At 36.2% G+C, this 13,313-nt stretch overlaps 1 protein-coding gene across 1 annotated transcript in view; it reads left to right on the forward strand.

Moving 5' to 3' along the window:
* Spt5 (Transcription elongation factor subunit Spt5) overlaps positions 1 to 12,239 on the forward strand; it is a 30,091-nt gene extending 17,852 nt beyond the window's left edge. Inside the window, exons 12-22 of the mRNA XM_071593701.1 lie at positions 756 to 951; positions 1,168 to 1,293; positions 2,118 to 2,325; positions 3,193 to 3,311; positions 3,395 to 3,515; positions 4,845 to 5,030; positions 7,009 to 7,140; positions 8,109 to 8,309; positions 10,242 to 10,357; positions 11,493 to 11,588; positions 11,753 to 12,239. Of these exons, the coding sequence (XP_071449802.1) occupies positions 756 to 951; positions 1,168 to 1,293; positions 2,118 to 2,325; positions 3,193 to 3,311; positions 3,395 to 3,515; positions 4,845 to 5,030; positions 7,009 to 7,140; positions 8,109 to 8,309; positions 10,242 to 10,357; positions 11,493 to 11,588; positions 11,753 to 11,929 (1,678 nt within the window). The 3' untranslated portion in view covers positions 11,930 to 12,239. The remainder of the gene's footprint in view (positions 1 to 755; positions 952 to 1,167; positions 1,294 to 2,117; positions 2,326 to 3,192; positions 3,312 to 3,394; positions 3,516 to 4,844; positions 5,031 to 7,008; positions 7,141 to 8,108; positions 8,310 to 10,241; positions 10,358 to 11,492; positions 11,589 to 11,752) is intronic.
* The last annotated feature ends 1,074 nt before the right edge of the window (positions 12,240 to 13,313 follow it).

Below are 13,313 nucleotides of genomic sequence, written 5' to 3' on the forward strand. Positions count from 1 at the left end.
TCATGTTTTCATCCTTCAACACTTGGCAAATCATGCTCAACGTCTCCTTACCCAATTTTTCCTGTCAAACACAAAATTTGATGGTGTACTGCTGTTCAATCATATGCTGCATTTCGTGCTTGCACTGAGTCATTCAACAGGGTTCCACCAAAGACATGATGGCGCCTGAATGAACACTCGCAGGTGATTGGCACATGTTGAAGGCTAGACCTCTCTTCCCCCCCCCTCCCCCAGCCATTGAGGCCTTCACAGCTGCGACTTACAGTCTCATCAGGAAAAAATTGTTCCTTATACTTCGTATCCGTACCATGTATGATCTGTATTATGGGTTATATCCTCTTATGTCTCTCACAAGTTTTAGTTTTGGATGTTCTTGTGTTGTACATCTCTGAAAAAATATTCCCTTTTCACAAATTCGTTCATTTGGTTTGAATTTAGTTGATGCGATTGGAAAATGTCTAACTTTGTGGAATTCCTTCATTATGAGGGTGAAAAAGAAACTTTACACTTCCATAATACTTACTACTTTCTTGTAGAAATGTAAAGTTTCTTTTTTACCCTCATAAGTTTTATTGTAGAAGTGTGAAGTTTCTGTATTACCCTTAAAATGAAAGTTAATTGTGTAAGTGTAAAGTTTCTTTTTTATCCTCATAATGGAAAATGTCTGTGACTTTTTTTATATTTTTTAGTGATGTGTTCTTTTGTGCCTGATTCAAAATGGCCATTTAAGTAATTGCAAATCTGGTTCTTATTAGTCCACAGACAGTTGGTGTGATAGTGAGACTTGAAAGAGAATCCTTCCATGTCCTGAGTATGCATGGCAAGGTAGTGGAAGCCAAACCTCAAGCCCTCCACAAAAGGAAGGAATCAAGGAATGCCGTGGCACTCGACTCGTACCAAAACACCATCCAGAGAAGGGATATTGTTAAAGCTATTGATGGGCCTCATGCTGTGAGTTCTGGAAGATACTTTGTAAACTTTTTTGATTTGTATTTGAAATTACAATTTTCAGTGATCAAAAATTATGGTAAATTTAGGCCATACTGTAACCCTCAATCAGGTTGAGCAGTGTTCAGATATGTCATGTTGTGAGTAGTTGTCAAACATTTTAAGGTCATTCAGCTTTATATCATTATGGTAATTTTATACGTACTTCTGATATTGCAGGGGCGGTATGGTGAAATCAAGCATCTTTATAGAAGTTTTGCATTTCTTCATTCACGGTTGTATCTTGAAAATGGTGGAATACTTGTTTGCAAGACAAGACATGTGCAACTTGCTGGAGGTTCAAAGGTATGTAAGTTTAGGATTTTTTAGAAGTAGACATTAATATATATATAACTCTCTGCTCCATGTAGATATTATCCCCCAATATCTTTTCAAATCTACCAATCCAAAAATGGATCAAATTCATATTTGTTGTCCATGCCCATAGAAAATGACCTTTTGACTATGAATGGGTATCACTCAAGAATAGCTACTCATTCCTCCCAACCTCAAAGATAGTGTGTTGGTATGTCACCAAATCTCCTCACTATGGACGAAGGAAGTTCAAACTAACAATTACTAAGTATTGTGTCAAAATAAAACATCACTCGGAGATTACAAAAATATCAGCATTTCCACAAAGTAAATATTTCTTACAACCAAGGTTTCGTTTATTACACCATCATCAGGTAATTATATCATGTGTTCACCAACATATTTGAGGTGGTAGTTAGGAGGAGAGGAAGGGAGAAAAATGTTGGAGTGGACTGTCATTGGTGGTCAAAGGAAGGGGGGGATGGGGAAAGGTGGTCATGGGCCAAGAAATGGTTGATGGAGTTTTTCGTTAACAGGAAACTGCTGAGAAAATTCACCAAATCATGTCTGAAACCTACACAATTTGATGACATGTTTCCTTCAGTCCAACTAATTTATTCTCCTTCAAATTTCCATTCTATAGGCTGATAAAAAAAACTTCTGGGACCACATGGCTCTATACTAATCAAGCTGGTCCAGCATGCATACGGCTACTCAATTCAATAACTTGAAAGACAAATTCATATACCTTCTTTATGTTCCAGGTGATCTCAAAAGTGGAGTCAATTCTAGAATGATGTGATTTCTATTTACAGAACACCAGTAATTCCTCCATCACGGGCACCGCTGGATTTATGTCCCCACGGATATCCTCCCCAATGCACCCAAGTGGAGGTGGACGAGGGGGTGGGGGAGCAGGAGGTGGGGGCGGAGGAGGAAGGGGGCGAGGAAGGGGAATGGGAATGCGGAGAGATCAAGGGCTCATTGGACAGACCATCAAGATCACAGGAGGGCCCTACAAAGGTACAGTTCAATATTTATCAGTCAAAGTAGTGGTATTAGCAGTCTAAACAGCTGATCTAGTTAAAAAGAGTTTGGGAAAATTAAACTATAAATCAATGATGTCTTAAAAGCAGGGATTTTAAAAAGAGTTATTTTTGTGCCTTAAAAACTTGTAATTTTTCATGCATGCATATGTGTGTATAGTTGGCATTGTACAAAAACAATTATTGCTTCAATCTTAAGACCACCTGCTTTTGTTTATTTAAAATAGTTGATAAAACAGAGAGAGGATGGGTGTTTCAGGGCCTGAAGGAGGTCTGAAGTGACCACCTCCAGGCCCTGATATATCAGTGAGTTTACAATTTTCATCCTTCTCTTTGTGTTACTATTGTTAAACAATTGAATGCACATATGTTTGTATTCTGGGTTTTTATAATAGAAAAACACCATCTGGTTGCCCACATTTTGTTTTAACATTTGTTTGAATTTATCTCCTCTTGTGTTAAATTTCAGCAAATATTTTCCCTTGCAAACTCTTTTGATATGGTCGCATTATAATGTTTGCACCTGGTCTCCCGTAATTTAATCATTTATTCTCTATAGAAAATGTTTCCAATGCAGTGTTACCAATAGTAACATTTTTCATTAATTTTAAAATGTCTTTGCATGATAGTCCTACCTACACGTAATAAATATACCTTTTCATGCTTATTTTTGTGTTTGGAAAATTAGTCTGTAATGCAAGTTCAAAAATCATGTACTGAAGTTTCTGAAATGCAATATAGATGGAATGGATTGGGCTCATTTATTATACTCTAATATTTTTTTTTCCTTTTCATTCATCTTCCTTCATTTAAATCTTCTGATGCTGTATGCTTCAATGTTCAGGCAATGTTGGAATTGTCAAGGATGCAACTGATTCTACTGCTCGTGTGGAGCTGCACTGCACTTGTCAAACTATATCAGTGGATCGATCTCACATTGCGAATGTCGGTGTGCCCAACAAGGTCAGTGATTTCCCTCTCATCTGTGTGTTTATGCTCAAGATTCTTCTTGGACTTCAATAATTCCATAATGTTATGTTTTGCAGGAAGGATCATACTCCACGTATACTCGCAATACCAGCTATGGAATCACTGGCATTGGGGGAAATACTCCTATGTATGGAGCCAAAACTCCTATGCATGGATCACAGACACCTATGTACGATGGTATGTATTGTTTTTATTCTAACATAAATGCTCACCAGAAACTAAGAGCAATGATTTTTTTGTGAAGGTACAATCTATGAATTGATAATGTATTAAATGAGAATAAAATTAGACAAAACCCTTAAAAATCAGTTAGCTTCTTACTTATTCTGTTGCAGTTTTCAGGACTGCAAGAAGCCTATAATTTTCATGTGCTAATCAGACTAGTTCTTTTGGGCACCCAAACTTCTGATTAGTTAGGGGAATGTTTGGGACACAAGCATATTGTTGTTTGAAGAATGATCTGGTACTTTCCCGGCGAATAATGTTTTCCAAGATTATTCGGGTCTCCCACCGGGTCCACGAATAATCTTGGAAAATATTGTTGTTTGATTGCAGTTTTATGATGACCAAATCATATTTGCAGATCATTTGGGATGTGTGTCCTTGATTATTTATCATTGGTTTCAAAATGGATTTGCAAAAATTCAAGCAAATCACAGTCCAAAAAGATTTCATAAGGTTTTGTTCTTTTGCTTGCATTTTAAGTAATAAGTTTGTTTGAACGTTTGCATAGAATGTCGACATTCAGAAGTGAGCCTACTACTTCTACATAGAGTAATCTGTAATGGAGAGGTATGTTGAGGTTAAAGTGTTTAAAATTATATGAACATTCCATGATATTAATGCAAAATATCACAGGCTTAGATATCATTTGATGTTGCTGTGACAGATACAATAAATTGTATTATTCATCATCTAACCCACAGCTCTAATATAAAAGGAATTCAATTGGAAAAATGTCGCAATATAGATTTTTAGTTGCTCCAGTAAGCCTATCAATTAAATGTTGATATTATTGGCATAATTGATGAAGCAAGTAAAAGTTCATGTAATTTTGACCTCTAAATTCTCTTAAATCAGAAGGCAATAATGTCACTATTCCCTCTAAATATTTTACTTATATTCACTGTGTATGAGTGATTTCAGATAATCTTATGGCTTGTTCTGTGATTTTTGTCACCTATTTTTTTAATTGACCTTTGCTAACTTTTACTACTTTATTATATAATGGAGATGAAGATGATTTGAAATTTTAGGTGTGTGGCTTTGTGGTTATGAAACAGTAGCGTACTTCGGAAGAATACCTTAATGTTGAATTTTTAATTATTTATTTACAAATACAAGTAAGCCAAGATGAATTTTGAGTGCTCTGTGGTTGAGTTTTTTTTACATTTACAAGAATCAAAGCCATGGAAATAATAACATGGCTCTATTTGGTGTGCAGGTATTAACTGTGTGTTTGCTGTAATGCTGTGTTTACAATGGAGCATTTTTGTCTAATGACAGCTGGTTCGCGAACACCACATTTTGGGAGCATGACACCCTCTCACGATGGATCAAGAACTCCTGGCCAGGCTGGTGCATGGGATCCCACTGTTACCAATACGCCAGCTCGCAGTGCCTCAGGAGGAGACTTCGACACATTTTCATTGGATGATGACAATGCATCGCCCTCTCCAGGATATAACCTTAGTGAGCATTACAATTTTGGCATAATTATTAAGTTAATATCATTTAGACCAGGTTTTAGTATGTCTTGTTGAAATGAAGGCTTACTTTAACCTCTGGTTTTAGGTCAAAATTCAGTTCAATGACCCCTAGTTAAATTCAAAATCAACTGTTAAACAGCCGAATAATTGACTGATGAAGTTACTGCTGTTACAATATTCACATTCACCAATAAATCTTATTTGTTTAGAGAATTGAATTTGTCGCTAATCTCCAAATTAAGTGGATGTTCACATTAACTAATGATTAGATTTAACTTGAAATTATAAAATCTGGCCATAGTCTTACAAATTTACCACAAAAATTTCACTTCTCCGTAAAAATATGTACTTGATATGAGAATTTAGTTCATATTTTGTGTATTTGACTTTTTGGATACAGTTTTATAACCCAAATTGCAGTTGGATAATTTTTATCCATGTCTCATGGCAGAATGATAGCTAATTTGATTTTCCATTGCTTTATTTATTCCCCAGTATTTCCAAGTTTCCTCTTCATTCCCAATTTTACGTTTGCCATTTATGGCAAACAATATACCATTGGTGAAACTAAATGTAGGGTGATTGTTAGAAAAATAATCAATGAAAATGACCTCAGTCGTTGAGGCTGCAAAAATTTAGATTACTACAGGAGGAATTTACTCTTCAAAGTAGATCAGTACAGTAAGCCCTTGGTGAATCAGATTATTGGGTTAGAAATTATGTGGAATAGGCAAAACCTGTATTTTCTGGGGTTTTGACACACACAACCCCATGTAGCATTTTTCCTCTCTAATTTGGTACATTATTGAAATAATTACTTGTAATCATGCTAAATGATGTATTTGAATGCTTAAAGTCTATGAAAATCCCATTTAAATATGTAATAATCCTAATTAAATAAAATATATTGCAGATTTTTTTTTCAAAAATTGTCTGTATTAATTCATAAGTAAGTTTGAACGAAACAATTTTAATGCATAACCAATGTGTTATCATTTTTGTTTTATCTATTTCCATCATAAGTATAACTAATCAATCATGTTTTTATTTAAATAATTGAGAGGTTAATTTTAGAAAAATTGTATCAGTTTTCGTTTATAATTTCCATTTGCACTGATGCAAATCAAGGCCATGACTCTTCCCTGACATTTAACTGTTACCATCTGCCATCAAAATATGTATATGTGTTTAATTTTTGGATGTTTCTGCATTATTTAGTCAGTGGCACTTGAATTCTATTTGCTGTGAGTGACGCTTCTACAAATTAATGTAGTTAACAGAGTTTATCAGCTTTTAACAAATGGATACCACCATGGCCCCAGGCATTATTATGCAGGAGTACTGGAAATTGAAAGGAAGAAATGGAATTTAAAATTCATATCATTTGTAAGTGGGTCATGTAGTGAAGGGAAGTGTTGTGGGTCGCGGTAGTCCAGTGGATAGAGCATTGGACTACTGACTGGATGGCCCGGGTTTGATTCCCAGGCAAGTTTCTGGGCACCTGCAGTTCAACCCAAGCTATGTGATTTTTCGGGTACCAGATCTTCCTGGGAAACCATAACTGGCACTTGGGAAGGAACTGGCCCCCCTACCGTGATGTGTGAATTTTCACACGCCGTATAGGGCTTAGTACTTGGTGAACTCTACCATCACCTACCAAACCGACCTTTGGGTTGATTACTGAGTTAATGGTTTATCCTTCATAAATCAACTGTTTGCAAAGTCAGAAAATGCACAAAAATTTATTTTAGTGGTTTGATTAAGTGAATAAATAATGGGATATTAAGTTTTAAAACCTCAGTGTAGCTCAATGGACAACATTAAAAGTTCCATTTGTGCAATGGTTTCCTTTCATTGTACATTTTGTTCACCAAAGCCCATTGGGCAAATAAAGGAAGTTTTGCATCACCAATTAAGATCCTTTGTCATATATTTTTAAATTAATTTATTTTCTCTTACAGGCACTCCTGGTTACCAACCGGAAACTCCTCAAGGTCCATACACTCCTCAAACACCAGGAACAATGTATGGTTCTGATCATTCATACTCCCCATATCCTCCCTCTGGCTCACCTTCGCCTTCTGGCTACCAAGGTATGCAATCAAAATATGTATATTGCATTGACTTAAGGTTTTTCATGCAAAATATTATCTCTAAAGCAAGGGTTCTGTATTAATGTATGCTGTTATTAAATGGTTATTTTGGATCATCATCCATGATTTGGTTAATTTAAAATATAAATTATCAATTGGCTATTTCCAGGTAAATATTCATTGTCTTGTCCTTGTTTTAACTCGGGAATGTGTTCTTTGGTTTATTAGTTATTACTTTTTATTAGCCCTCAAAAGAGTGTCCTAAGTGAAACTTGCAAAATAGGGAACAATAATAAGAAGGGAAGGAAAAATAGCCTGTGTTAATATATGATAAAAAGGAAAATAAAAGAATAAGATGTTTGGTTTTGTTTTTTATGAGATGCATTTGTGGACTAAAACTAATTTTAAACATTCTCTTTTAAAGAAAGGTCAGTTTCGATAGGTGGAAATATATTATCTAATGTGGTATGTATGCAATCAGGTTGGGGGACTAGTTTCTCTATGTATGACCAACTGTTAGTCTGAAAATTCTGGTAAATGAGAAATTAAATGGATTGGAAATAGCATCATCCCTGGATTTGAACGAGGGACTCACAGTTCGATTCAAATTCTATACCATTGAGGCTATCACACCATCACTAATTAGAACTCAAAGACGTAAACATTGATTTATAATATTTTGTCTATTCCCAATATATATTTTTACTGTGTGAAAGTCATATATTTATGCTCCAAATCATTCATTGGCATAAAGAATTCCTTCAATAGAATTGAGAATACATGAACAACTTACATCCAAGAAGTTAATTACTGCTCTTAGTGCAGGATATCTTTGTGTATTTCTTTTACTTTAGGAAATGTGAGGAGACAGTCATTTAATATGGCTTATTTGCCTGACCTTGATGGAATTTTCAGTTCTTACGAATGTATTAATTTATTCAAATTAAATCTTTGTGTCATTTCATAAGGTACTCCAAGCCCATCAGCCTATGTTCCGACCCCAAGTCCAGGAGGGGGTTCGGGCACAGGTAGAGGGGATGGCAGTGGCAGTGCTGGATATCAAACCTCCCCATCTCCCAGTGCGGCTTATGGTACACCCTCGCCACTTGGTTACAGTCCGATGACTCCAGGGGCCAGCTCACCATACAACCCGCAAACTCCTGGGGCCGGTAAGGAAATCCCATAATTTATTACATTTCAGCAAGGCAAAAGTCAGTTATAACTGTAGAAATTCCAGTTGGAATGTGGCCCAACATCCTACTCAAGAACAAGCCCCTCTTTATCTCTGTATACTTTCTTTTTCCTTTCATCCCATCGAAAATCCCTATCCTATTCCTGCCCCTTCCTTGTTTTCCTAACATTCTCCCCTCTATCATAGTCTTTAACATCCCACTGCTGATAATTACGCCCTTCATCCATTTTTCCTGCCTCTTAATGATTTCTTCCAACAATCCCCTCTCCTCGACCATCATATCCAGAACCTCCTCATTTGTTTTTCTCTCTGTCCACTTTAACTTCAACATCTTTCTCCATTCCTACATTTTAAAAGCCTACAATCATCGTCTATCCTCCTGCTTCTGTGGCCATGTCTCTGCACCATACATAACTATGCTGCATATCTAAGTTTTCACAAGCCTTTTCTTAACATCCTTACTCAACGTCCCTATCATCCATCCCCTTGTCCTTGCGAAAGCTATGCCTAGTGCAATTCTTCTCCTTGTCTACTACCTTGACCATTTTGGTCCTAAACACTTTCAAGATCTGTTAACTCCAGTCAGTAAAAAGTTCACGTGCCATCCAAGACTTGTTGTTAGACCTCCACATCATATTTAATCTGCTCTTCTGGGCTTTGCATTCATTGAAGGCTCATGGAGTTTCTGAATGGTAAACAAGTATGGTTTTGTTTTCAAATCACCACTTACATTGGTACAAAATAACAGTGTGAGACGGTCTCTCATTGGCTTGTGACCAGACCATGCATTCTCCTCTGATGTTATATAGGTTGCTTCGGCATCTTTTTCCAAAAGAAACCGTCTCGTCTCAAACAAAATCCTGTTGCAGCAGTTAACTCTGAGAATCTACAAGTTCCTTGAAGTCACTGCTGAAGTTCTCTTCTGCCTTTGAGTTGGAGGTCGCTGCTTCGCCATGACTCAATGCTGTGAATGCCGGTTCTTCTCTAAAACCTCTTGAACCACCAATGGCTTCACTTAAATACTTCTTTTTCGTCCGTTGGTGATCCTGGCATTTTCTTAATGGGGTCACCAAAAATCACTTTCCCTTTCTCACAAATCTTGTTCTTGTTAATAGTGGTGCCTAGCAATGTTTTTTTTGTTTATCCAAATGAGATGCAAACTTTTCGGTATCTTTCAGAACATGTAACCATTGCTACTCTGCTTCTTGTCACTCCCATTGAAATATCCATCCCCTTACTTTTTTCTTCGTTCTTGAGGATAGTACAAATCATTGATGTCAACCGATTGTGTGTGCATGATGGATCAGCTACGCTGACACCTCATTCTCATTTTTTTTCATGATTTCACGTATCATTTCTACAGTTGTTTTTATTCTCTTATGACCATCTTCTTGCAGCTTTTTTTTTGGATATGTTTTTAAAAATATTCATAAAATATTATTAAATTGTGCACAAAAAGTCACAAATAACGCATCTGAACACAAGTTTGGATAAATATGTGATCACTAGTGACACTACGATGCTAGTGGAATACAAATGTAACCAGCTAGTGCAATCACTCCTGGTATTCTCCTCTCCATGTCACTCATTATGTGAAATGTCACTCGCAAAGCAAGTTATTCTTGGGCACTATATTTGCTTGTTATGCAAATTACTCACTATCGGAGGTGTTCATTAAGTGATGATCCACTGTACTAGCATGCAATATGATCTGAGCAAAATGCTATTTTATTTTAATATCGATTAATGTTTCTTTAAAAAGTTTCGTAGGAAGCATTCTCCATTCCCACATGCTATGCACATTTCAAGCGTATGTCTTTTGGCGTAGGTATTTTCTAGTAAATCTGCTTATATCCGTGTATTATTCCATAGAAATCCTCATTTTTGGAATTGATAATGTTTTTTCAAGGAATGGAGCAAGTAGCACTTCAAGAGTGGCACACAACAGACATTGAAGTGAGGATTAAAGACACGCATGATGACCCTGGGCTGACTGGCCAAACCGGAGTGATCAATGGAATATCGGTAAGTGCTCAAGTTGCAGAACTCTGCATGACATATTTTAGCTTAAGTCAATATATTTCAAAGCATATTGTGTTAATACTTTGTATAAAATCTGTGATTAGAGTAATGATACAAAGAGGTAAAATCAGTAAAAAAAAAAGCCCTCTTTAATAAAAAAAATTATATTTGGGGTGAACATGTGATGTGTAAATACAATAGGAACTCTCTGCAATCTTAAGCACATTTAACTTGTTTCTTATCATGAACCTCCTCTCTGAAGGGCTCTAATTACTTAACGCTGCGAGTGTCATGCATAACTGCTTAATTTTGAGCAAAAATTGCCAGAGTATTGTATTGAGAGATGCAGAATTCCTGAAAAATGCCTGTGAAAGGGTAGTTATAAATAATAATTTGCTGAAAGTTATTAAGCTTTGCTTAATAACTTTCAGCAAATTATTATTATTTAAAGTTATTATAATGAGGTGCAAAAAAAAAATTTAGCATAAAAATAAGAATTATTTAATTGTTGTTTACAATCATAGCCATGGAGAGAAGAGTCACTTTGGACGACATAGGTATTTTAGGGAAAATTTTTCATCTTAGCTCACATCGACATTGGCACTCAGAAGGGTTATAATATCAATTTTTGTTCGGAGAGATTTCCTGAATGCCCTGTTGAGATAACATCTCTCTTCTTTATCCAAGTGTTTGTGTTCCTTGTGATAGCATGGCAGTAAAATGATGATAAAAGTACTTCAATGTAGCCTGATTGTATTTCTATATCCGAATATTTAAATCTGATATAATACAAGAAAAAACTATTTTTATTCAATTAAACTGTTAATCATTGCCGTATTTTGATATTGTTTCCCATTATTCTTGGTAGTACACTATTTAAGGTAAGTTTTGGGTGGTTACAGGCTACACTATGGTAAAATGATAATTTCCTTGCCTCTTCTAACAAATACAACAAAACCTTAATCTAGCACTACAATAAGCCCTCCTAAAATTCTGCATATTTCCTTCCTCCGTTCCATATAACATGCCTATCCTATCCCTACCCCTTCCTTGTTTGCTAACGTTCTCCCCACTTTCAGTTGTCAACTTCCATTGCCAATAATAATTCCTTATATAATTCTAATTTGTTCCTCTTCAGGGTGGCATGTGCTCTGTATTCTTGCCTGAAGAAGACAGAGTTGTAAACATTGTCAGCGACCACCTGGAGCCAATTGTGCCCCAAAGAGGAGATCAGGTGAGTTATGGTCATTTTCATGTCCCAAGTATGAATGGCTAAATTTTCATGAAGATATTAGTTGAATTTTTATTTGTTTGTTCTATTCATTGAATGCTTGCGAATATTGTTGTATTGTTTTCCCATAATGGTTTGTCATAATCTCTCATTCTCTTGCATTAAAGGTTAAAGTGATAATGGGTGAGGATAGGGAGGCTGTAGGTCAACTCCTGTCCATTGATAATCAGGAGGGAGTGGTCAAGTTGGCCCAAGATGAAGTTAAGATGTTGCAGCTCCGATTCCTCTGCCGAATGAAATCTTCACGAGGGCGAGGGTCAAGTGCATCAGCTTCGGGAGATTAAGTGTCATTGGTCATCAGTTGTTAATATTTGGTGTACAGTGAACACTCACTTTGTGCAGAGTTGATGTTTTTCATAGCTAGGGTTTGGTGGGTGACTATGGAATTTAAGACTTGGGCTTGTGTTACATTGAAGATGTGAGTCATACTGTTTCTCAAAGCTCTATCCGTAATTATTATATAGCATTCTGTTTTGTGATTATTGTCTGCAGCATTATGGCTATGTCTAGGTAATTAATGTATCATCGAATCCCTGTTTAATAAATGACTTAACAGCCATTCAAATATTGCAATGGCTTGGCAGAAAGGTTCAATTGAGCATTTATCTCTCTTGTAAACCATCTATGTTAAAACTTATCCCAAGAGCCACAGTAAGGATGTGTGGCAAGGGTTGTTGGGGTCATGAAACATGAAAATAGAGGAGGATGGTTGTAAAGGGCAATTACATTAGGAACCTCCCTGCAGCAATCACGAAAAGGGAATGAAGGATTGACTGCTACTGGAAGCCATTGGCCACTAATGTGAGGTACAGCAGTATTAGAACTGAGTATGAAGATGGCTGTACCTATGTACCTGTCCAATTCAAAACTTGCATATTCATGTAAATACAATAATATTCTTCATATCTCTCTGAAAAAATTCATTAATAATTTTTGTGTCTTGACATCTCCACCACCTAATGATACTTTGGTCCACTTGGGGGCCTAAGAGGGCCTCGATTCTCATCCTTTCCTCTTAATTCCTTCCCTTTGGCATCCTGATTTCCAATTCCTTGTAATTTTTTCTCATTCTCTGAACTCCATTATCCATGGTCTCATTGCCTGGATGACTATAAATTATAACTTGGGCTCATTCAAGATGTTCTACCAAGTGAAGGTAGATTTATAGACGGTGCCTAATGAGAGGTTTCTCTGTATAATGAGAACCTATTTTTGTTTGCCCTTGATTATTTCCTTTTACATTCTTCTTAAACTTCGGTCTGCCTTCATGCCATCTAAAGGTTGTTTATTTCCTTCCCTCTCTACCCTGCTTATCCAACATTTTCCCTTCGATCATGGCCTTAACATTTCAAGAATTCCAGGTGGTGTTGCGTATGCTACCTATATTCATTTGTCAAGAGAGGTCACATAAGGTGAAAGAACTGAAGAATTTTACATGGCCATTAATGTGCATTTGAACTACTCGTGAGGTTGAAATGTTCATCTGTTTTTCTTTTAAAGGAACATGCCATTGCAAATGACCTCAGTCGCCGAGGCACTTAAAAATAAATTTATCTTTATTTAAAATATGTTAAGCTAGGTTAAGTGATAACATAAATGCAATCTCAATCTAGGAGATTGCATTTCCATTTTGAGATCAAATGTTGCATTTGAAATATCCTAGAAATC

The sequence above is a fragment of the Hetaerina americana genome, unplaced genomic scaffold, assembly GCF_022747635.1.
Source record: "Hetaerina americana unplaced genomic scaffold, ioHetAmer1.1.p SCAF_6, whole genome shotgun sequence".
Classification (NCBI taxonomy): Eukaryota; Metazoa; Arthropoda; class Insecta; order Odonata; family Calopterygidae; genus Hetaerina; species Hetaerina americana.